This window comes from Chiloscyllium punctatum, chromosome X, assembly GCF_047496795.1.
Source record: "Chiloscyllium punctatum isolate Juve2018m chromosome X, sChiPun1.3, whole genome shotgun sequence".
Taxonomy (NCBI): domain Eukaryota; kingdom Metazoa; phylum Chordata; class Chondrichthyes; order Orectolobiformes; family Hemiscylliidae; genus Chiloscyllium; species Chiloscyllium punctatum.
In genome coordinates, this window is record NC_092791.1 from 17,561,614 (window position 1) to 17,586,936 (window position 25,323).

Consider the following 25,323-nt stretch of genomic DNA (forward strand, 5'->3'; position numbering starts at 1 on the left):
GCAGTAGGAGGGTCAGGCAGAGGGGGTATCCAGGAACAGCCTGAACAACAGGGGGCAGTAGGTGGGTCAGACAGAGGGGTTACCTGGGGCCAGGAACAGCCTGAACAACAGGGGGCAGTAGGAGGGTCAGGCAGAGGGGGTATCCATGGCACAGCCTGAACAACAGGGAGCAGTAAGAGTGTCAGGCAGATGGGTTATTCAGGGACAGGAACAGCCTGAACAACAAGGAGCAGTAGGAGGGTCAGGTAAAGGGGGTACCCAGGGACAGGAACAGTGTGAACAACAGGGGGCAGTAGGTGGGTCAGACAGAGGGGTTACCCGGGGCCAGGAACAGACAGAACAACAGGGAGCATTAGGAGGGTCAGGCAGAGGGTGTACCCAGGGACAGGAACAGCCTGAACAACAGGGAGCAGTAGGAGGGTCAGGCAGAGGGGGTATCCAGGAACTGGAACAGCCTGAACAACAGGAAGCAATAGGAATGTCAGGCAGAGGGGGTACCCAGGGACAGGAACAGTCTGAAGAACAGGGATCAGCAGGAGGGTCAGGCAGAGGGGTTGCCCAGGGACAGGAACAGCCTGAACAACAGTGAGCAGCAGGAGCATCACACAGAGAGGTTACGCAGGGACAGGAACAGCCCGAACAACAGGGAGCAATAGGAGGGTCAGGCAGAGGGGGTACCCAGGGACAGGAACACTCTGAACAACATGGTGCCGTAGGTGGGTTAGACACAGGGGTTACCCGGGGCCAGGAACAGCCTGAACTACAGGGAGCAGTACGAGGGTCAGGCAGAGGGGGTACCCAGGGACAGGAACAGCCTGAACAACAGGGAGCAGTAGGAGGGTCAGGCAGAGGGGGTATTCAGGAACTGAAACAGCCTGAACAACAGGGAGCAATAGGAGGGTCAGGCAGATGGGGTATCCAGGGACAGGAACAGCCTGAACAACAGGGGGCAGTAGGTGGGTCAGACAGAGGGGGTTCCCAGGGACTGGGACCGTCTGAACAACAGGTAGCAGTAGGAGGGTCAGGCAGAAGGGGTACGCAGGAACAGGAACAGTCTGAACAACAGGGAGCAGTAGGAGGGTCAGGCAGAGGGGGTACCCAGGGACAGGAACAGTCTGAACAACAGGGGGCAGTAGGAGGGTCAGGCAGAGGGGGTACCCACAGACAGGAACAGCAACAGTCTGAGCAACGGGGGGCAGTACGAGGGTCAGGCAGACGGGGTACCCAGGGACAGGAGCAGCCTGAACAACAGGGATCTGTAGGAGAGTCAGGCAGAGGGGGTACCCAGGGACAGGAACAGCAACAGCCTGAACAACAGGGAGCAGGAGGAGGGTCAGGCACAGCCTGAACAGCCTGAACAAGAGGGAGCATTAGGAGGGTCAGGCAGAGGGGGTACCCAGGGACAGGAACAGCCTGAACTACAGGGAGCTGTAGGAGGGTCAGGCAGAGGGCGTACCCTGGGACAGGAACAGCCTGAACAGCAGGGAGCAGTAGGAGGATCAGGCAGAGGGGGTATCCAGGGACAGGAACAGCCTGAACAACAGGGGGCAGTAGGAGGGTCAGGCAGATGGGGTATCCAGGGACAGGAACAGCCTGAACAACAGGGGGCAGTAGGTGTGTCAGACAGAGGGGTTACCTGGGGCCAGGAACAGCCTGAACAACAGGGGGCAGTAGGAGGGTCAGGCAGGGGGGTTCCCAGGGACTGGGACAGTCTGAACAACAGGTAGCAGTAGGAGGGTCAGGCAGAAGGGGTACGCAGGAACAGAAAAAGCCTGATCAACAGGGAGCAGGAGGAGGGTCAGGCAGAGGGGGTATCCAGGAGCAGCCTGAACAACAGGGGGCAGTAGGTGGGTCAGACAGAGGGGTTACCTGGGGCCAGGAACAGCCTGAACAACAGGGGGCAGTAGGAGGGTCAGGCAAAGGGGGTATCCATGGCACAGCCTGAACAACAGGGAGCAGTAAGAGTGTCAGGCAGATGGGTTATTCAGGGACAGGAACAGCCTGAACAACAAGGAGCAGTAGGAGGGTCAGGTAAAGGGGGTACCCAGGGACAGGAACAGTGTGAACAACAGGGGGCAGTAGGTGGGTCAGACAGAGGGGTTACCCGGGGCCAGGAACAGACAGAACAACAGGGAGCATTAGAAGGGTCAGGCAGAGGGTGTACCCAGGGACAGGAACAGCCTGAACAACAGGGAGCAGTAGGAGGGTCAGGCAGAGGGGGTACCCAGGGACAGGAACAGTCTGAAGAACAGGGATCAGCAGGAGGGTCAGGCAGAGGGGTTGCCCAGGGACAGGAACAGCCTGAACGACAGTGAGCAGCAGGAGCATCACACAGAGAGGTTACGCAGGGACAGGAACAGCCCGAACAACAGGGAGCAATAGGAGGGTCAGGCAGAGGGGGTACCCAGGGACAGGAACACTCTGAACAACAGGGTGCCGTAGGTGGGTTAGACACAGGGGTTACCCGGGGCCAGGAACAGCCTGAACTACAGGGAGCAGTACGAGGGTCAGGCAGAGGGGGTACCCAGGGACAGGAACAGCCTGAACAACAGGGAGCAGTAGGAGGGTCAGGCAGAGGGGGTATTCAGGAACTGAAACAGCCTGAACATCAGGGAGCAATAGGAGGGTCAGGCAGATGGGGTATCCAGGGACAGGAACAGCCTGAACAACAGGGGGCAGTAGGTGGGTCAGACAGAGGGGTTACCTGGGGCCAGGAACAGCCTGAACAACAGGGGGCAGTAGGAGGGTCAGGCAGAGGGGGTTCCCAGGGACTGGGACCGTCTGAACAAAAGGTAGCAGTAGGAGGGTCAGGCAGAAGGGGTACCCAGGAACAGGAACAGTCTGAACAACAGGGAGCAGTAGGAGGGTCAGGCAGAGGGGGTACCCAGGGACAGGAACAGTCTGAACAACAGGGGGCAGTAGGAAGGTCAGGCAGAGGGGGTACCCACAGACAAGAACAGCAACAGTCTGAGCAATGGGGGGCAGTACGAGGGTCAGGCAGACGGGGTACCCAGGGACAGGAGCAGCCTGAACAACAGGGATCTGTAGGAGAGTCAGGCAGAGGGGGTACCCAGGGACAGGAACAGCAACAGCCTGAACAACAGGGAGCAGGAGGAGGGTCAGGCAGAGGGCGTACCCTGGGACAGGAACAGCCTGAACAGCAGGGGGCAGTAGGTGTGTCAGACAGAGGGGTTACCTGGGGCCAGGAACAGCCTGAACAACAGGGGACAGTAGGAGGGTCAGGCAGGGGGGTTCCAGGGACTGGGACAGTCTGAACAACAGGTAGCAGTAGGAGGGTCAGGCAGAAGGGGTACGCAGGAACAGGAAAAGCCTGAACAACAGGGTGCAGTAGGAGGGTCAGGCAGAGGGGGTATCCAGGGACAGGAACAGCCTGAACAACAGGGGGCAGTAGGTGTGTCAGACAGAGGGGTTACCTGGGGCCAGGAACAGCCTGAACAACAGGGGGCAGTAGGAGGGTCAGGCAGGGGGGTTCCAGGGACTGGGACAGTCTGAACAACAGGTAGCAGTAGGAGGGTCAGGCAGAAGGGGTACGCAGGAACAGGAAAAGCCTGAACAACAGGGTGCAGTAGGAGGGTCAGGCAGAGGGGGTACCCAGGGACAGGAACAGTCTGAAGAACAGGGAGCAGCAGGAGCTTCACACAGAGGGGTTACCCAGGGACAGGAACAGCCCGAACAACAGGGGGCAGTAGGAGGGTCAGCCAAAGGGTGTACCCAGGGACAGGAACAGCCTGAACAACAGGGCGTAGTAGGAGGGTCAGGCAGAGGGGGTATCCAGGAACTGGAACAGCCTGAACAATAGGGAGCAATAGGAGGGTCAGGCAGAGGGGTTACCCAGGGACAGGAACAGTCTGAAGAACAGGGAGCAGCAGGAGCTTCACACAGAGGGGTTACCCAGGGACAGGAACAGCCCGAACAACAGGGGGCAGTAGGAGGGTCAGCCAAAGGGTGTACCCAGGGACAGGAACAGCCTGAACAACAGGGCGTAGTAGGAGGGTCAGGCAGAGGGGGTATCCAGGAACTGGAACTGCCTGAACAACAGGGAGCAGCAGTAGGAGGGTCAGGCAGAAGGGGTCCCAGGGACAGACTGAACAACAGGAAGCAGTCGGAGGGTCAGGCAGAGGGAGTATCCAGGAACTGGAACAGCCTGAACAATAGGGAGCAATAGGAGGGTCAGGCAGAGGGGGTACCCAGGAACAGCCTGAACAACAGGAAGCAGTAGGAGGGTCAGGCTGAGGGGGTATCCATGGCCAGGCACAGCCTGAACAACAGGGGGCAGTAGGAGTGTCAGGCAGATGGGGTATCCAGGGAGAGGAACAGCCTGAACAACAGGGGGCAGTAGGAGGGTCAGGCAGAGGGGGTACCCAGGGACAGGAGCAGCCTGAACAACAGGGAGCAGTAGGAGGGTCAGGCAGAGGGGGTACCCAGGGACAGGAGCAGCCTGAACAACAGGGAGCAGTAGGAGGGTCAGGCAAAGGGGGTACCCAGGGACAGGAACAGTCTGAACCACAGGGGGCATTAGGTGGGTTAGACAGAGGGGTTATCCACGAAGAGTAACAGCCTGAACAACAGAGAGCAGTAGGTGGGTCAGGCAGAGGGGGTACCCAGGGACAGTAACAACCTGAACAACAGGGAGCAGTAGGAGGGTCAGGCAGAGGGGCTACTCAGGGACAGGTACAGCCTGAACAACAGGGAGCAGTAGGAGGGTCAGGCAGAGGGGGTACCCAGGGACAGGAACAGCAACAGCCTGAACAACAGGGAGCAGGAAGAGGGTCAGGCAGAGGGCGTACCCAGGGACAGGAACAGCAACAGCCTGAACAACAGGGGGCGGTAGGAGGGTCAGGCAGAGGGGGTATCCAGGAAGTGGAACGGCCTGAACAACAGGGGGCAGCAGTAGGAGGGTCAGGCAGAAGGGGTCCCAGAGACTGGAACAGCCTGAACAACAGGGAGCAGGAGGAGGGTCAGGCAGAGGGGGTATCCAGGAACAGACTGAACAACAGGGAGCAGTAGGAGGGTCAGGCAGAGGGGGTATCCAGGAACAGACTGAAAAACAGGGAGCAGTAGGGGGGTCAGGCAGAAGGGGTATCCAGGAACAGGAACAGCCTGAACAACAGGGGCAGTAGGAGGGTCAGGCAGAGGGGGTATCCATGGCACAGCCTGAACAACAGGGAGCAGTAAGAGTGTCAGGCAGATGGGTTATTCAGGGACAGGAACAGCCTGAACAACAAGGAGCAGTAGGAGGGTCAGGTAAAGGGGGTACCCAGGGACAGGAACAGTGTGAACAACAGGGGGCAGTAGGTGGGTCAGACAGAGGGGTTACCCGGGGCCAGGAACAGACAGAACAACAGGGAGCATTAGGAGGGTCAGGCAGACAGTGTACCCAGGGACAGGAACAGCCTGAACAACAGGGAGCAGTAGGAGGGTCAGGCAGAGGGGGTAACCAGGAACTGGAACAGCCTGAACAACAGAGAGCAGTAGGTGGGTCAGGCAGAGGGGGTATCCAGGAACAGCCTGAACAACAGGGAGCAGTAGGAGGGTCAGGCAGAGGGGGTATCCAGGAACAGGAACAGCCTGAACTACACGGAGCTGTAGGAGGGTCAGGCTGAGGGGGTATCCAGGGACAGGGACAGTCTGAACAACAGGTAGCAGTTGGAGGGTCAGGCAGAAGGGGTATCCAGGAACAGACTGAAAAACAGGGAGCAGTAGGGGCGTCAGGCAGAAGGGGTATCCAGGAACAGGAACAGCCTGAACAACAGGGGGCAGGAGGAGGGTCAGGCAGGGGGGGTACCCAGGGACAGGAGCAGCCTGAACGACAGGGAGCAGTAGGAGGGTCAGGCAGAGGGGGTTCCCAGGGACAGGAACAGCCTGAACAACAGGGAGCAGTAGGAGGTTCAGGCAGAGGGGGTACCCAGGGACAGGAACAGCCTGAACAACAGGGGGCAGTATGAGGGTCAGGCAGAGGTGGTATCCATGGACAGGCACAGCCTGAACAACAGGGAGCAGTAGGAGTGTCAGGCAGATGGGGTATCCAGGGACAGGAACAGCCTGAACAACAGGGAGCAGTAGGAGTGTCAGGCAGATGGGGTACCCACGGACAGGAACAGCCTGAACAACAGGGGGCAGTGGGAGGGTCAGGCAAAGGGGGTATCCAGGAACAGCCTGAACAGCAGAGAGCATTAGGAGGGTCAGGCAGAGGGGGTACCCACGGACAGGAACAGCCTGAACAACAGGGGGCAGTAGGAAGGTCAGGGGCAGACGGGGTATCCAGGATCTGAAACAGCCTGAACAACAGGGAGCTATAGGAGTGTCAGGCAGAGAGGGTACCCACGGACAGGCACATCCTGAACAACAGGGAGCAGGAGGAGGGTCAGGCAGATGGGGTACCCAGGGACAGGAACAGCCTGAACAACAGGGAGCAGGAGGAGGGTCAGACAGAGGGGGTACCCAGGGACAGGAACAGCCTGAACAACAGGGAGCAGGAGGAGGGTCAGGCTGAGGGGGTACCCAGGGACAGGAACAGCCTGAACAACAGGGTGCAGTAGGAGGATCAGGCAGAGGGGGTACCCAGGGACAGGAACAGCCTGAACAACAGGGAGCAGGAGGTGTGTCAGGCTGAGGGGGTACCCAGGGACAGGAGAAGTCTGAACAACAGGGAGCAGGAGGGTCAGGCAGAGGGGGGTACCCACGGACAGGAACAGCAACAGCCTGAACAACAGGGGACAGTAGGAGGGTCAGGCAGAGGGGGTATCCAGGAAAAGCCTGATCAACAGCGGGCAGTAGGTGGGTCAGACAGAGGGGTTACCTGGGGACAGGAACTGCCTGAACAACAGGGAACAGTAAGAGTGTAAGGCAGAGGGGGTATCCAGGGACAGGAACTGCTTGAACAACAGGGAGCAGTAAGAGTGTAAGGCAGAGGGGGTATCCAGGGACAGGAACTGCTTGAACAACAGGGAGCAGGTCGAGGGTCAGGTATAGGGGGTACCCAGGGACAGGAACAGTGTGAACAACAGGGGGCAGTAGGTGGGTCAGACAGAGGGGTTACCCGGGACCAGGAACAGCCTGAACAACAGGGAGCAATAGGAGGGTCAGCCAAAGGGGGTATCCAGGAACAGCCTGAACAGCAGAGGGCAGCAGGAGGGTCAGGCAGAGGGGGTATCCAGTGACAGGAACAGCCTGAACAACAGGGAGCAGTGGAGGGTCAGGCAGAGGGGGTACCCAGGGACTGGAACAGCCTGAACAACAGGGAGCAGTAGGAGGGTCAGCCAAAGGGGGTATCCAGGAACAGCCTGAACTACAGGGAGTCGTAGGAGGGTCAGGCTGAGGGGGTACCCAGGGACTGGAACAGCCTGAACAACAGGGAGCAGTTGGAGGGTCAGGCAAAGGGGGTATCCAGGAACAGCCTGAACAACAGAAAGCATTAGGAGGGTCAGGCTGAGGGGGTATCCATGGACCGGAACAGCCTGAACAACAGGGAGCAGTAGGAAGGTCAGGGGCAGAGGTTCTATCCAGAAACAGCCTGAACAACAGGGGGTAGTAGGAGGGTAAGGCAGAGGGGGTACACAGGGACAGGAACAGCAACATCTTGAACAACAGTGCTCAGTGGGAGGGTCAGGAAGCTCCGGATTTGGGCACTCAATCTCAGTGCGATTACTAAGAATGATGCACAATTGAATGGTGCAAAGACCGTCCAGCTGTGTGAGAGGCACAGTCAGAGAAAGTTGAGGATGTGATGGACTGCTGTCAGTTTCTGTTCCCACATTCTCCAGAAGGATCTGCATCCAGATGGACTGGAATCTAATTCAATGCCTGGATCTGTGAAAAGCACCAGGGCAGTGAATTTCTGCACTGGGTTCTTTCCAGGGCACCGATGGAGACGTGGATAGAATACTGGCCTTTGTCACTCACAGATCGATCAGGGAGAGTACTAATGTCCAGGTCAGAGGAGGCAGTGAATTTGTTGGAGTCACAACGACCCCAAGAGGTTGGCTGCCATCATGAGGTTTTGACAATTCACAGTTCACAGGGGCACTTGCCTAACGTGCACTAAACCTTTGAGGTGTGTGTGTGTATTACCCGAGGAGCTCTCACATACTCTCACCCATCTCGGGACCACGTGTTTGTTCCTGCTCAGCATTTGCAGGATTGGTTCCTTGGTGATACACTGATGACCCCGGGACAGAGGTAGAGGGTTCTGGTGAATCATAAAGCTACACAGCATAATACATCTTTTATTTAAACTTGATATCACCCTTAACTTCATTGGAAAGCCAGGAAATGTGCATCCTTCTCATAGACTCTTTCATTTGCAATGGAATATATCTTTTTCAACAGCTCTGAAATATCTCCTTTAATGTCAGTCAAATGCTAATTTACTCTTAACTTTTAAGCTATAAGTCCAATGTAATTAACTCTGTCTTAATAACTGTCATCACCATTGTTTAAGTTCAAGAATAGAGTCATAGAGCTGTACAGCACAGAAACAGACCCTTCAGTTCAACTCATCCACACTGACCAGATGTTCCTATTTGACTGAGTCCCACTTGTCAGCACTTGGCCCATATCCCTGTAAACCCTTCCTATTCATGTATCCATCGAGATGCCTTTTTGATGTTGTAATTGTACCAGCCTAAACCTGTACAGGACATTGGTTAGGCCACTGTTGGAATATTGCATGCAATTCTGGTCTCCTTCCTATCGGAAAGATGTTGTGAAACTTAAAAGGGTACAGAAAAGATTTACAAGGATGTTGCCAGGGTTGGAGGATTTGAGCTGTAGGGAGAGGCTGAACAGGCTGGGGCTGTTTTCCCTGGAGCGTCGGAGGCTGAGGGGTGACCTTATAGAGGTTTATAAAATCATGACGGCAAGGATAGGGTAAATATACAAAGTCTTTTCCCCAGGGTGGGGGAGTCCAGAACTAGAGGGCATAGGTTTAAGTGAAAGGGGAAAGATATAAAAGAGACCCAAGGGGCACCTTTTTCACACAGAGGGTGGTACGTGTATGGAATGAGCTGCCAGAGGAAGTGGTGGAGGCTGGTACAATTGCAACATTTAAAAGGTATTTGGATGGGTATATGATTAGGAAGGGTTTGGAGGGATATGGGCTGGGTGCTGGCAGGTGGGACTAGATTGGGTTGGGGTATCTGGTCGGCATGGATGGGTTGGACTGAAAAGTCTGCTTCCGTGCTGTACACCTCTATGACTCTAAGTCTTTAGTCTAACTCATTTGTCCACATTTGGGTCTAAGCTTTCTAATGATAGGTCAGGAGACAAGTGGTCCGAGTAGAACCCAGATCGAATGTTGGCAATCTGATTGTTCCTAATCAGTGCCGCCTGATAGAACTGTCAACAACTCCTTCCATAATTTTGCTAAAGAATGAGAGCAGACTTCTAGGCCAGGTTGGATTTGGCTTACATTTTGTGGGTAAGATGTACTAAGGCCATTTTCGGTATTGTTGGGTGCATGCCAGCGAAAAGGTTTGTAGGCTAAATGGTTTCCTTTTGGGCGGTATTGACTGTATGATTATAAAATGTACTTTGAAATTTGACATTTAGCTCTGCCCATGTAAATGTTTACTGTGAGAGATCTGGAAAAAATACGTTAGCAGTTCCACATCACTGCCCAGAATATGTACACTGTTTTCCAGCGGTTTTTTTTTAAGTCTCAGCTTAGTTCCAGAAAGACTCTGCTTTTACGTAAGCACTATTCAATTTTATGGAACATCTTGAAATGTTTCACAACCACCTTTTAAATGTAATCACTGATTCTTTTTTGGGAAACGTGGCAGCCAACCTCATCATAACTCTAAGGTGGATTTCTTCTCATTCAAATAGTGCTCTTTTATGACTCCTCTAAACAGTCCGACAAGATACTGGGTTCAATGCTTCGTCTGAAAGACAGCATCACTATCAACTTCAATAACCCTCTTTTCCAGCTGTGGTGAATTCCATACTTTGCCAGTCATGTTAAAATGCCTACACAACTATGCTGCAATTTGAAAATTTCTTGCAGACTCCGTATTGATTTCACTGCTAAAAAGAAAGCTACTCAAAATATCGTTTAGTCGGTGCTTCACTGTTTATATCGAGATCAAGTACATTTTTTGAACAGAATGTTCCATCAGTCACTAGGGATATTTTTCAACTTCATCTGTCACCAGTGTGGGTCTTCCTCCATGAGGAGAGTATGTCCTCCCTGATGTTGGGTCGGAAAAAGCAGCAGTTGTGGCGATGTCGTGGTTGTTTAGCCACTCAACACTGACTGAATTGACAGGTGAAACAGTGTAATTAGCGAGGAAAGCATCTTGGGGACAAAAATGGCGCAGGCAAGAATCTGAGCGTCTCTTGGTTTTTTTTTTACGTATTGTGGGTACTCCTCATCATTGAGCCAAATTGTGGAATTTGTAGAAAAAAACAAAATCCTTTTCTTGCTCGTCACGTTACTCAGTTAGGAAGGAGTAAATCCATCCCTCCGGCGGCTTGTGATAGGAAGATCCATTATGACGTCAAGGAGAGCAAACACGCCTGATTCAGATTGGCAAATGCCATTTGATTGACTCGTGCAGCAGCCAATCAGAGTGACGTGCGTCCCGACCGGCTCCCAGCGGCGCCATCTTTGATGGGTCGGACATGGCGCGAGGCGATTGAGTAGAGTGAGTGCGCTCTTCTTTCTGGGTTCGGAAGTCTCGGATTCCCGGGCTTTCACTCAGCCTCTTCCGCACACTGGGGAAAAAGGGCCGCTGTTCTGAGCGGTTTTACTTCCTCCGGAGCGCAACTTGTTTCCGACTCGCATTGCTGGCCTTGATTTGTGTGTCGCCATGGCCTGGGCGCTGAAGATGCCGATGCCGGATGAGGTGATTGAATCTGGGTTGGTGCAAGATTTCGATGCCAGTTTGTCCGGAATCGGTCAAGAATTGGGCGCAGGAGCCTATAGCATGAGGTATATGTTTTATATGTACATATAGTTAGTAAGCGGTTTTTTAATACAAGTGTAGAACCTACTCTCTGGGTATTGTGAGCTGAATTCCATTGATGCATACCTCGATTTCCACAGGTAGAAGGGTATGCCCGTGTTTACAAGCTCGAAACCCATTGAAGCTTCAAACCCACATTACCAACATACAAGGTATGTCTACTTCAGACGGACCGTACATGTTGGTAATGAACTTTACCTTTAAACATTGACTCCTGTATTGCCTCAGGGTTCAGCTTCCATTTCCGCCCCAGCCCTGCATCTATTGTGAAATGATTTGTGCTGTTCAGCGTTGAAGTATGACACGATTACCAGCCACTTTGGCATCCGATCTCATGTGGGAATGGGTCATACAAACCAGGTTCTATAAAAGCAAAATACTGCAGATGCTGGAAATCTAAAACCAATACAAAGTGCTGGAGAAACTCGGATCTGTGCAGACGGAAGCATACTTAACATGTCGAGACCAATGTGAGAACTCAACTCTGACTCTCTACAGATGCTACTAGATCTGCTGAGTTTCTCCAGTACTTTGCTTTTATTTTAAACCAAGTCAAGTTCCTGGTCAAAACAAGGACAGAACCCCGGTCCTCGCCTTCCACTCCACCAGCCTCTGCATAAATTGTATCATCCGATGACATTTCTGCCACCTAAAAATGGACCCCACCACCAGAGATATATTTCCCTCCCACGCCATCTGCTTTCCGCAAAGACCATTCCCACCGTGACCACCTGGTCAGGTCCATGTTTTCCCCCACAACAAGCCACCCTCCCCTCCTGGCACCTTCCCCTGCCACTGCAGGAATTGTAAAACCTGTGCCTGCGCCTACACCTCCATCCAAGGCCTCAAAGGAGCCTTCCACGTCCATCAAAGTTTCACCTGCACTTCCACCAATGTCATTTATTGTATCTGTTGCTCTCGATGCAGCCTCTTGTACATTGGGGACACTGGAGACCTTCTCGCAGAGTGCTTTAGAGAACATCTCTGGGACAGCTGCAGCATCCAACCATACCACCCTGTGACTGAACGTTTCAACTCCCCCTCCCACTCTGCCGAGGACATGCAGGTCCCCTGGACCTCCTCCATCGCCACTCCCTTGCCACCCGATGCCTGGAGGAAGAGCTCCTTTATCTTCTGCCTCTGAACCCTTCAACCCCATGGCATCAATGTGGACTTCACCAATTTCCTCTCTTCCCCCACCTTACCCCAGTTCCAACCTTCCAGCTCAGCACTACCCTCATGATCTGTCCCATCTGTCAATCTTCCTTCCCACCTATTTGCTCTACCCTTCTCTCTGACTTCACCTTTACCCCCACCTCCAGCTACCTTCTCCTCAGCCCCACCCCCTCCCATTTATCACTCCACCCCCGAGGCTCCCTGATGAAGGGCTCCTGCACGAAACGTCGATTTTCCTGCTCCACGGATGCTGCTGACTTGCTGTGCTTTTCCAGCAATGCACTCTCAACACCGAATTTGTTGATCTTGGTGAGAGTTATGCTAGAGTGTAGTATTCTAATTGGTTTCAGCATACCCTGGGCTTGGGAGGGATATGATATTTTAGGTCATTATCCATTGACTTTTGCTAAAGAAAACAAATGTTTATGGATTAATTGGTTGCAATTGCAATCTGAAAAAATGTGCCTAAAATCATGCTAGCTGTTCCCTCCATTAAGAATTGTTACATGAGGAGATTGTTGGAAATTTAATTTGGTTTGTACTATGCAAACTGTATTTCCTAGTTACTAGGTCCATTCCTCTCCTTGGCAATTTATCTGAAACTAAACCGGTCTATTTGCAACCTTGGTGTTATACTTGACAGATTACAACAACGTAGTCAAGCTATCACTCGATGCTTCCTTTGATCTCTATACTATAAGAATGCACCCCTGCATCAACTCATCTGCTGAAACCATCATCCATGCCTTCATTGCCTCCAGATTTGACTATTTCAGTGCACTTCCAGTTGGTCTCACACATTGCCCTTTGTAACTTTTATTGCCACCCAAACCTCTGCTCGTGTCTTAATTTGCAGTGAGTTGTGATGCATTAACGCTCCTGGCAGTCTCAGACCTACATTATGTTTCTGGGAACCAATGTCTTAAGAGTCATAGAGACCCTTCAGTCCAACTCATCCATGCCAACCAGATATCCCAACCCAATCTAGTCCAACCTGCCAGCACTTGGCCCATATCCCTCCAAACCCTTCCTCCTCATATACCCATCCAAATGCCTCTTAAATGTTGCAATTGTACCAGCCTCCACCACATCCTCTGGCAGTTCATTCCATACACGTACCACCCTCTGAGTGAAAACGTTGCCCCTTAGGTCCCTTTTATATCTTTCCCCTCTCACCCTAAACCTATGCCCCTCTAGTTCTGGACTCCCCCACTCCAGGGAAAAGACTTTTGTCTGTTTACCCTATCCATGCCCCTCATGATTTTGTAAACCTCTATAAGGTCACCCCTCAGCCTCTGACACTCCAGGGAAAACAGCCCCAAACCTGTTCAGCCTCTCCCTGTAGCTCAAATCCTCCAACCCTGGCAACATCCTTGTAAATCATTTCTGAATCCTTTCAAGTTTCACAACATCTTTCCAATAGGAGGGAGACCAGAATTGCGCACACTATTCCAACAGTGGCCTAACCAATGTCTTGTACAGCTGCAATGTGACCTCCCAACTCCTGTACTCAATACTCTGACCAATAAAGGAAAGCATACCAAATGCTGCCTTCACTATCTTATCTACCTGCGACTCCACTTTCAAGGAGCTATGAACCTGCACTCCAAGGTCTCTGTTCAGCAACACTCCCTAGGACCAAATTCTCTTTGATTTCAAAGCATGACCTTGTTCCCATCTCCTATGATTGCCTCCAGCCCCACACTTTTGTTAGATATCTGCCCTCTATCAAATCTGGCATCTGGAGCACCTTTGATTTTCATTGACCATGATTTCAGTTCCCTAATCTCCAATTTCTAGAATTCTTCCCAAAAGCTTCAACTATGATGCTCCTTTTAAAAGCTATTTTTTTCTGCCCTAATATCTTTTTTGTGGCTTGATGTCAAATTTTGTTTGACCCTCCAGTTGTGTGAATGTTGCAGAATTTTACTTGCAACTGATTATGTTGCATAGCCAGTAGAATGAATTTGTCTCCTGAATTTAAGTTAACTGGTTCTCCAATGACAATAGTCTTGATATTTTTTTTAAAAACCCTGTTTGGATGAGTTGTGGCACACCTCTGGAGCAGGTGGGACTTGAACCTTGGCTCTCTGGTTCGGAGATAGGGACACAATTACCGGCTGCAAGAGCCTTGAAATGTAGTTATTTTAATAAACATGTTGGATATGTTACGACACTCCCCTGGAGCAGGCAGATCTTGAATCTAGATTGTCTCGTTCACAGGTAGGAACACTTGCAACTGTGCTGCAAGAGCCCATATGACAATATTCTTAGCATATGAATTCATCCAGTCACTTCATTTACTTCCTCATTTCCATTTTTCGAAGCCTAACCTGTCTGCTTACTTTGAATCTAATGCTTTCCTTTACACAGCTCTGGTCTCTGGAGTCTGTTACTTGAATATTAGAAACATTATTCTTAGATCTAGTGAAGTACCACTGAGTCTTTACAAGTACATCAACTAACTTTTACTGTTGGTTGCTGCATGATTTATCTTAGATGTAATTAAATAGAATTCTGGGTGTAATCTTCTATTCACCATCTTTAAACTGAGGCATTGTTAATGGCTTTTCTTACCTTAATTTCTTTTTATCACTGCAAATGCCTTCTGTAGTTTTTCCCTTGTTTTCTTTTACTGTTCTGTGTTGAAGGTCCTTGAAACATGCTCATTGTGTTAAAATTTAATTTGTGTGGAGATTAATTCATGTACTGCAGTTTTAAAATGCCTTGTAGTTTGTGTCTGGAGAGCTAATAAGGACAGTGGGTCAAGTGGCCTCCTGTACTGTAGCAATTCTATCGTTGGTTTATGTACACTCAAATGTCTATTAAATTGAGTTATCTGAATGGGCCTCTGTCTCATTTTCTTATCCTTTTGATGTCACATTGTGTATTTTGGTATGTAAGGAACAGTTGCTGAAGTCTGAGTGGTACTGATGCAGATAATGAATAAATCATTTTATTTTGAGTTGGCATTTTTTGTATATGTTCCATTACTGTTCCAGTAGTACCTTCCCAGCAGGAGTGATTGGGATATTTTGATGGTTGTATTGCTGGAGGGGATATAATATCATATCCAAAATGAGTTCTTTGCAGTGCATGTTTTTTGGTTATTGAGAGAACAAGACGAATGTAAAAACCCATTGCAACACTTTTGAGGTATTTAAGTAAGTTGTATAGGATAATTTCTGTTTGAATGGCAATTGGGTGGAGCAAATGCATCTGTTCCGAAATGCACGAATACCTGATTATTTCATATTGTCAGAAATTCCACAACAAAGAAGGAGCAACTTGCTTTTTCATGATGCTATAAAGACCCATTTCAGTAGTTTACATCATTTTAAAATCATTTCACCTATATGCTTCTATCTGTAGTCAGTTTTGTTAATTCCTTTCCCTGTCCAAGATTTACTGCTAAGATCGAATTAATCACATTGCTATGAATATAGATTGCAATGAATAAATCAATCTATATGTGGGCGGCACGGTGGCACAGTAGTTAGCACTGCTGCCTTTCAGCGCCAGAGACACTGGTTCAATTCCCACCTCTGGCAACAGTCTGTGTGGAGTTTGCACATTCAGTGTCTGTGTGGGTTTCCTCCAGGTGCTCCGGTTTCCTCCCACAGTCCAAAAATGTGCAGGCTAGGTGAATTGGCCATGCTAAATTGCCCGTAGTGTTAGGTGACGGGATAAATGTAAGGGGATGGGTCTGGGTGGGTTGCTCTTTGAGGGTCGGTGTGGACTTTTTGGGCCGAAGGGCCTGTTTCTACACTAAGTAATCTAATATACTGTAGAATGCATGCTTCTTGTCTGCAAGTCTTAGTGTCAAAGTTTTGAATTGCTTGTTTGCATATGAATTCACAAGAATAAATGTTGACAATTGTGGCTGAACACCTTCCCACCATAAAAGCAAATTACTGCGGATGCTGGAATCTGAAGCCAAAAGAGAAAATGCTGGAAAATCTCAGCAGGTCTTGCAGCATCTGTAGGGAGAGAAAAGAGCTGACATTTTGAGTCTAACTGACCCTTTGCCAAAGCTGGACTCGAAACGTCAGCTCTTTTCTCTTCTTACAGATGCTGCCAGACCTGCTGAGATTTTCCAGCATTTTCTCTTTTGGTTTCACCTTCCCACCATAGCTAGATCATATGAAATAGGAACAGGAGTAGGCCGTTTTGACCTTTCGAATGGCAAAGCATATTCATAGGGTAGTGGCTGATCCAACATTGCTCATGCCTACTTTATTGTCCCCCATAACTTTGACTTTCTGACTGATCAAGAATGTATTTATCTTGCCCTTAAATATACACATAGAACATAGAACAATACAGCACAGAACAGGCCCTTCGGCCCACGATGTTGTGCCGAACTTCTAACCTAGATTAAGCACCCATCCATGTACCTATCCAAATGCCGCTTAAAGGTCGCCAATGATTCTGACTCTACCACTCCCACGGGCAGCGCATTCCATGCCCCCACCACTCTCTGGGTAAAGAACCCACCCCTGACATCTCCCCTATACCTTCCACCCTTCACCTTAAATTTATGTCCCCTTGTAACACTCTGTTGTACCCGGGGAAAAAGGACTCTGCCCTCACAGCTCTCTGGCAAGGAGTGTCAAAGACTGGCAATCATCCGAGAGAAGAAATTCCTCCTCATCTCCATCTTAAATTGGTGCCCCTTTATTCTGAGGCTATGCCTTCTGATCCTAGACTCTACCATGAGGGGGCAATCCTCTCCGCATTTACCCTGTGAAGCCACATAAGATTTCTGTATGCTTCAATGAGATCACCTCTCATTTTACTAAACTCTAGTGAGTAGAGTCGCAACAGTTGCCTTTGCACATTAGACAATTCCTCCATACCAAGGATCATCGTAATAAACCTTCTCTGAACTGTCTCCAATGAAATTATAACTCCCCTTAAATAAAGGGACCAGAACTGCTCAGTGTTCTAGATGTGGTTTCACCAGCACCTTGTACAGTTGCAATAAGACTTCCCTACTCTTCTACTCCAAACCCCTTGAAATAAGGGCTGACATTCCATTAGCACGGTGGATTATCTACAGCCTTTCTCCAGTATTTCTCCATTTAAATCCTGTTCTGTTCTTTTGTTCTCCCTTCCAAAATAAACTTTGCATTTTCCTGTATTATACTCTATTTGCTAACTTTTGTCCACTTAGCTTGTCATTGGGTCTCTAAAACTATTTGTGATCCAGTCACAACCTGCCTTTCCACACATAGTTTTGTGTCATCTACAAATTTAGCTGCAGACTTCCTCCTAGTTTGTTGCTAAACTAATTTAATCATTCCAAATACATTTTGAAAGAAATGCATGCACTTTAATATTCAAAATGAAATAGGAGATTCAAAGTTCCACAATTAATTAACTTTGCATTAACTTTTAAATTTAAAAAAAAGCCTTCAAGGTCAGAGAGGATCTTGGAAGCTTTTGCTTCCATTTTGTATATTTTCCCCTTGTATTGAGAGGAAATGGCTAACTGGATCTGCCGAAATTCATCAAAGCCCCTGAGCCAGTCATCTCCAAAACAATGTGACCACTGTCATATTAAAGAACACAGACAGAAGGTACATGGGAACACCACCACAACAACTTCCCCTCCAAGTCACACTCCATCCTGATTTGGAAATTTATTGCTGTTTCTTCAGTGTTCCAAAGTGAAAATCTGGGACCTCTCTCGCTTTATCGCTCTCTGGCTCTGTGGTCCATTTGTTGTGCAGACAGTTTTTTGCAGCAGTTCTAGAAGGCAGCTCAGTTCAGTGCCAGTCTACAATCTGGTCAGCTGTATGATTTTAAAGTCAAAAGGTGCATATCCCTCACTCCATAAGCTTTTGGTTTTTCTGCAAGAGTTTGAAAGACTTTTTAAAAAATAAAAACCTCTACCACTTTGAAGCTTCAGGGTATTTTAACAGGTACTGTATAAAAAGCTAAAAAATACACAAGTTAACATTTGAGCGAACTCTTTTCCTGGATTATGTTTTATTAAAAACTAAGTTGCTACGGTTGTACAATACAAAATAATTTTCATCAACTAATTTTTTAAGAACCTTGTGTGTCTTAAGATGGAAACCATCTGACACTTTAGAGGGATAAAATAGGGCTGATTAGTACCTTGGGGCATAGAAGATGTTATGGGAGGAATCTGACAAACAAAACCGGGTGTGTGTATTTAAAAGCAGTCAAAGACTGACTGTTTTGGGTTCTCCCCTCCTGCTGGGTCCTAGTTGCGCCAAACATTGCTAGCTTCTGTCATTCCTTGGCTCCAGGACATTTGGTCCCTGTGGGAATGGAAAGCAAATAAGTGGTCATGGTTGCTGAACTAGTTTTCATTTGCAAATGGATCGAGTTATTGAATGCAGTTCTGAAAATGCACAAATTCTCTTAACTTAAAGTAAAAATAGTCAACTACTGAATAATAGCAGCTCCGCAAATGGTGTCTCGGTATATGCAGTGCTACTTGAGAGTTGTACCAACTATCTTTGAGTCACTACTCTTGGTTGAATATATGCTAATAATGTTTCTGTTTATGTTGTGGCTTTACAGGACATTGGTTAGGCTAGTGTAGGAATATTGTGTGCAATTCTGGTCTCCTTTCTATCAGAAAAATGCAAAACTTGAAGGGGTTCAGAAAATATTTACAAGGATGTTGCCAGGGTTGGAGGATTTGAGCTATTGGGAGAGGCTGAACAGGCTGGAGCGTTGGAGGCTGAGAGGTGGCCTCTCAAGTTGGACCGAAGGGTCTCTTTCCGTGCTGTGCATCTCTGACTCTAAGTGTAGCTATGAATACGACACACGTGAAGACTTCCTTGTATTGAATTACCTGGTGAATAAAAAATTAATCATTTGATAATAGTCTCAAACTATCTAAAAATATTTGACCTTGCACACATTATCATTTCCCTAAGTTGCACTTGTGTGAAGAATTACGTCTAACCAATGCAGTTTAAATCTTGCAAATTTCTCCAAGGAGCAGTTGTATGCCATTCACTCCTTTTGAGCCTGCTTTGCCATTTTAGATCATGCCTGATCATCTACCTCCATGCCATATTGCCTTATCTCCTCCCATTTGACCTGGGCTGGAGCTACCTCCCTAATGGCATTGTGGGTCTACCTACTGCACGCCTACAGTTCAATAAGGCAGCTCACCACCACCTTGTGCAACTACAGACAGCCAGTAAATGTTGGCCCACCTAGGGCCACCCGAATCATGAGTGAATTAAGTAAAAATTACATCCCTTTGGCTTTGTGCATGGGAAATCATGTCTCACAAACATGATTGAGTTTTTTGAGGAAGTGACAAAGAGGATTGAGGGCAGATTGGTAGACGTGATCTATATGAACTTCAGTAAGGCGTTCAACAAGGTTCCCCATGGGAGACTGATTCGCAAGGTTAGGTTTCACGGAATACAGGGAGAACTAGCCATTTGGATACAGAACTGGCTCAAAGGTAGAAGGCAGAGGGTGGTGGTGGAGGGTTGTTTTTCAGACTGGAGGCCTGTGACCAGTGGAGTGCCACAAGGATCAGTGCTGGGTCCTCTACTTTTTGTCATTTACATAAATGATTTGGATGTGAGCATAAGAGGTACAGTTGGTAAGTTTGCAGATGACACCAAAATTGGAGCTGTAGTTGACAACGAAGAAGGTTACCTCACATTACAATAGTGGAGTCGCAGGTAGATAGGATAGTGAAGAAGGCGTTTGGTATGCTTTCCTTTATTGGTCAGAGTACTGAGTACAGGAGTTGGGAGGTCATGTTGTGGCTGTACAGGACATTGGTTAGGCCACTGTTGGAATATTGCGTGCAATTCTGGTCTCCTTCCTATCAGAAAGATGTTGTGAAACTTGAAAGGGTTCAGAAAAGATTTACAAGGATGTTGCCAGGGTTGAAGGATTTGAGCTAGAGAGAGAGGCTGAACAGGTTTTGGGCTGTTTTCCCTGGAGCGTCGGAGGCTGAGGGATGACCTTATGGAGTTTTACAAAATCATGAGGGGCATGGATAGGATAAATAGACAAAGTCTTTTCCCTGGGGTCGGGGTGTCCAGAACTAGAGGGCATAGGTTTAGGGTGAGAGGGGAAAGATATAAAAGAGACCTACGGAGCAACGTTTTCATGCAGAAGCTGGTACATGTATGGAATGAGCTGCCAGAGGAAGTGGTGGAGGCTGGTACAATTGCAACATTTAAGAGACATTTGGATGGGTATATGAATAGGAAGGGTTTGGAGGGGTATGGGCCAGGTGTTGGCAGATGGGACTAGATTGGGTTGGGATATCTGGTTGGCATGGGCAGGTTGGACCGAAGGGTCTGTTTCCATGCTTGTACATCTGACTCTGCAGTTACCAGCTAGAAATCTATAAAGCGCTCTCTTGAACTTCCTTAATGACAGAGCTTCCACAGGCCTGTAAGGTAGAGGATTCCAAAGATTCACCATCCTCTGAGTTCCTCCTCATCTCAGACCTCAAAGTGCTCAGCCTTTTATTCTGAGTGTGTTTCCCCTAGGTGTAGACCCCAGAACCAGGGGGGGCGTCCTTTCTGCATCTACTCTGTCAATTCCATTTAAGAATTTGGTAAGTTTCTATGATACCATCCTCATTCTTCTAAACTCCAGAGAATACAGGACCACTTTTCTCAATTGCATCTCATAGAATAGTCCCACCGTTGTCGGAATCAGTCTGGTGAGTCTTCTCTACACTCCCTCTATATACTTCAGTTTTGTTTATAAACCTTGTGTGTGGGACCTTTGTCAAAAGCCTTTTGAAAACCCAAAAATGCAGCAACCACTGGTTCCCTCTTATTGAATCTGCCAATAATATCAAACATGATTTCCTCTTCTCAAATCCATGTTGACTGCCCAATCAGCCAGTGTGGTGAAGAGTGCATTTGGCACGCTTGCCTTCAAGAGTCAGAACATTGAGTTCAGGAGTTGAGATGTCATATTGTGACTGTACAGGACATCGGTTAGGCCATTTCTCGAATACTGCGTACAATTCTGGTTGTCGTGCTATAGGAAGGATGTTATTAAACTTGAAAGGCTGCAGAAAAGATTCACAAGGACCTTGCTGGAATTGGACGGTTTGAGTTATAGGGAGAGGTTTAGTAGGCTGGGGCATTTTTTCTCTGGAGTGTCGGAGGCTGAGGGGGGTGACCTTTAGAGTTTTATAAAATCATGATGGGCATGGATAAGGTGAATAGCTAAGGTCTGTTCCCCAGGGTGGGCGAGTCCAAAACTAGAGGGCATTGGCTTAAGCTAAGAGGAGAGAGATTTTTATAAAGGACCCTGAGGGGTAACATTTTCAAACAGAGGATGGTATGTGTATGGAATGAGCTGCCAGAGGAAGTGGTGGAAGCTGGTACAATTACAGCATTGAAAAGGCATCTGGATGGGTATATGAATGGGAAGGATTTAGAGGGATATGAGCCAAATGCTGGCCAATGGGACGAGGTCAGTTTGGGATGTCTGGTCAGCATGGACAAGTTGGAAGAGTTTGTTTCTGTACTGTGTGAGTCTATAACTCTAATTGGTTTCTAGATGTCTAGTGATCTCATCTTTTTTATTATAGATTCTACTATTTCCTACTTCTGACATCAGGATTACAGGGCTGAAGTTTCCAATTTTTTTTATCTCTAATCTTTCTTATGTGGAGTTTATATTCGCAACCTTTCAGTCTGGAAGAATGTTTTACAGAATAACTAGAATTTTGAAAGATGATCAGCAATGAATCTACTGTCTTCGTTAGCCATCTCTAATAGTGCTTCAGAGTGAAGGTCTTGGGGATTTGTCAACTTTCAGTCCCATTAATTTGTCCAGTGCAACCTTTTTTTTTACTCATACTAATTTAGTTTACTTCCACCTTTTTAGGCCATTGGATTTTTAATTTTGGTGTTACATACTTGCTTTCTCTGCCATTTCTCTCTCTTTTATTATGGATTTTCCTGTCCCTGTGATTTAATTTTTTTAAAATTTAAGATCACCTTTGCCCTCCTTTTACTGAATGATGAAATGCTCCCAATCCTCCGGGTCCTAATTTTTTTTGGCAACTTTATAAGCCACCTCCTTTGAACGCATAGGAGTTCGATGTTCTTTCTTACCCATGTTGGATAATTTTGCAAGGAATATGTTTTCAAAATCAAGTATTAATTCTTTAAATACTAGCTATTGCCCACCCACTATCAAACTTTTTAACATGTTTTTCCAATCTGCCAGACCCAGCTTCCTCTTTATACTTTTGTAATTGCCTTTACCTTTTGGACTTAATGAAGCATCATATTATACTATCATCATTTTTCCCAGGACATTCGTTTACACCAAGATGATTAATGAGCCCTTTTTCATTGCATAATACTTAAAATATCTTCAATAGTATATGCTTGAGTTGGATCCTCAAGAATTTACTCCAGAAAGATTAGATTACATTACAGTGTGGAAACAGACCCTTCGGCCCAACAAGTCAACACTGACCTGCCGAAGCGCAACCCACCCATGCCCCTACATTTATCCCTTACCTAACACTACGGGCAATTTAGCATTGCCAATTCACCTGACCTGCACATCTTTGGACTGTGGGAGGAAACCGGAGCACCCGGAGGAAACCCACGCAGACACTGGGAGAAGGCGGGAATTGAACCTGGGTCTCTGGCGCTGAGGGGCAGCAGTGCTAACCACTGTGCCACCGTGCAGCCCACAAAGATAGTATGATTCTAGCTGATGGTAATATTAGACAATTCGGATTCCAGAGTGAATCCTGGCTTAATAGTCTGTAAGTTTTTTTTTATTTTTGAAACGTTTTTGCTGAGGTGGTGGCTCACTAAACCTAGTCACAAGAGGCTGCCAATACACTCTTCGCAAAAGAACAAAAGATTATTACACAAAAGAAAAGAGGGAAAACAAAACAAACTGTATAAAAACATCCTGGAAAGATCTTAATAAAAGATTCTGCCCTTTTCCCCAGTAAATCACAATTTACAGACTCTTGACCTCCAAAATATAATTCCTATCCCCATTACATATGAGTAAGTAGAGTAGGACTCTTGACCGAGAGCTTGTCTACTCTGTCCATTTCTTTCTTGTTTTTTTTCCCTCCTTTCTTTTTCTTGGCAACGTCCAGAACTCCCAGTGTCAGTGCGGACTGGCATTGCTGTCCTTTGGCCTAATCCCTAATGCTGGACTTCTTATTTCATTATTTTTCAATTTTCTTTAAGATCCTGTATTGAAGAATTAAGATCCTGTACTTGGGTACCTCCTACCTAAGATGGTGCTGTAAGTGGTGGCTTGTAAGCCTTTCACTGTACTCATTTGGGTACATGCAACAATAACGCAAATTCAATTCAATGGCTTACTCTCCCAGAGACACATGCAGGCTAATTCATTAAACTCTCTTTTTATAAAGAAAAATACTTTTGTCCAGTTATTCTGGCAACTTTTAGGCTGCTAAATAACATATCTGCTGATATGGATTTTTTTTTACCTGAACCTACTTCTGGCCTCTCCATCTGTTTTTCTCTGGATTGTAAAAGCTCAAATTAGTAAACATCTCAGTAATTATCTCACCAGGTAGCTTGTCTACTCATTTAGTTGAAGTCTTGGAAATTCTGTTTTGACTTTTTTTTAAGAGATTCAAAACAAAATCAAGCCTGCTTCATGGAATTAAAAACAAATTGCCTCACATTAGAACCCAAGTAATAAATTATAAATTTTCATACTATCTTGAATGTATTCTAGGAATTCTTCCTCTGCAACACCAGTTTTCATTAGATTTACAATTCTATATGTAGATTGAACTTACCCATAAGTCTTGCATTTCCCTTGCTACATACAGTTTTTTTTAATGATTGAAACTGCCCTACATTGCCAGTACTGTTTAGTCTATAAACCATTCCTACCAATGTTTGCTGGTCCTGCTGTTTCTTATCCAAACAGATTCTACATTCTGTTCTTTCGATCTGAGATCTTTTCTCAATAACACGCGGATCCTGTCCCTCCTCATGAGCACTACCTCCACCTCCTTTTCCTTGGTCAACCTGCAGAAACATCTCTGGCAATTAAAGCGTACCTTTTCTTTCTACTGTCCTATCAGTTCAGTTATTTTTGTTGAGTGCTGTCCATTCAGTACTTTTAACTCTGCCCCTTTTAAACACTGTTGTTTAATTAAATCTTGGTCGAGTTTAGGATTCTTTTCTGCTGCTTTTCACTTCCATTTACAGCTTTTTGTACTCCTCCACCTTTTTTTGTTGTTCTACCTGAATTTCCTCTTCGGTTTCCGTTCCTCTGACAACTGAGCTTAAACATTCCCTATCAGCATTAGTAAATCTCCCTGCAAAGATATTAGTCCTGGACCTGCAAAATTGTAACTTGTCCTCCTTGATCCAAAATATAAATGGGGGGATGCAAATGCTGTGCCTAAATTGTCATCTAACAAGATATTGTACATCTTTAAGAGAGCCTCCATAATGAACATGACTTGGAGGTGCCAGTGTGGACTGGGATGAACCAACTTAAAAATCATACAACACCAGGTTATAGTCCATCAGGTTTATTTGGAAACACTAGCTTTCGGAATGCTGCTTCTTCCTCAGGTGCTTGTGGAGAATAAGGTCATAAGATCCAGAATTTATAGCCAAATGTGCAGTGTCATTGCAATGTGATGACGTAGGATCTAAAATTGTTTATCACGTCTTTCATCTTTTAGAATGGGATGTGTTGGTTTCTGTTCTTTGATATGTAAATCCCAGAACTACTTTTAAATTACATTCTCAGGGTATCTAGCTTTTCTAACAATGTCTGAGCTGAGATAGCACCTAATTCACTAAGGTGTGAGATCTGTCTGTGTCCCGATTTGGAGATGCCGGTGTTGGACTGGGGTGTACAAAGTTAAAAATCACACAACACCAGGTTATAGTCAACAGGTTTAATTGGAAGCACTAGCTTTCCGAGTGATGCTCCTTCATCAGGTGATTGTGGAGGACACAATTGTAAGACAGCATTTAAGACACTGTAAACTTTTGCTATAAATTGTGTCTTACAATTGTGTCCTCCTCAACCACCTGATGAAGGAGAGGCGCTCCGAAAACTAGTGCTTCCAGTTAGACCTGTTGGACTACAAACTGATGTTGTGATTTTTAACTTTGTGTCCCGATGTTGAGTTAGG

General features: G+C 47.3%; 1 protein-coding gene across 3 annotated transcripts in view; it reads left to right on the forward strand.

The window, feature by feature from the left end:
- Positions 1-10,605: 10,605 nt before the first annotated feature.
- Positions 10,606-25,323, forward strand: part of tfcp2 (transcription factor CP2) — a 135,704-nt gene continuing 120,986 nt past the window's right edge. For 2 of the 3 annotated variants that reach the window (XM_072567300.1, XM_072567301.1), the window contains exon 1: positions 10,607-10,954. In XM_072567300.1, coding sequence (XP_072423401.1) covers positions 10,833-10,954 — 122 coding nt within the window. In that variant the 5' untranslated portion in view covers positions 10,607-10,832. Of the gene's footprint in view, positions 10,955-11,068; positions 11,141-25,323 lie in introns of all 3 variants that reach the window. The other variant, XM_072567302.1, reaches the window with a different exon arrangement.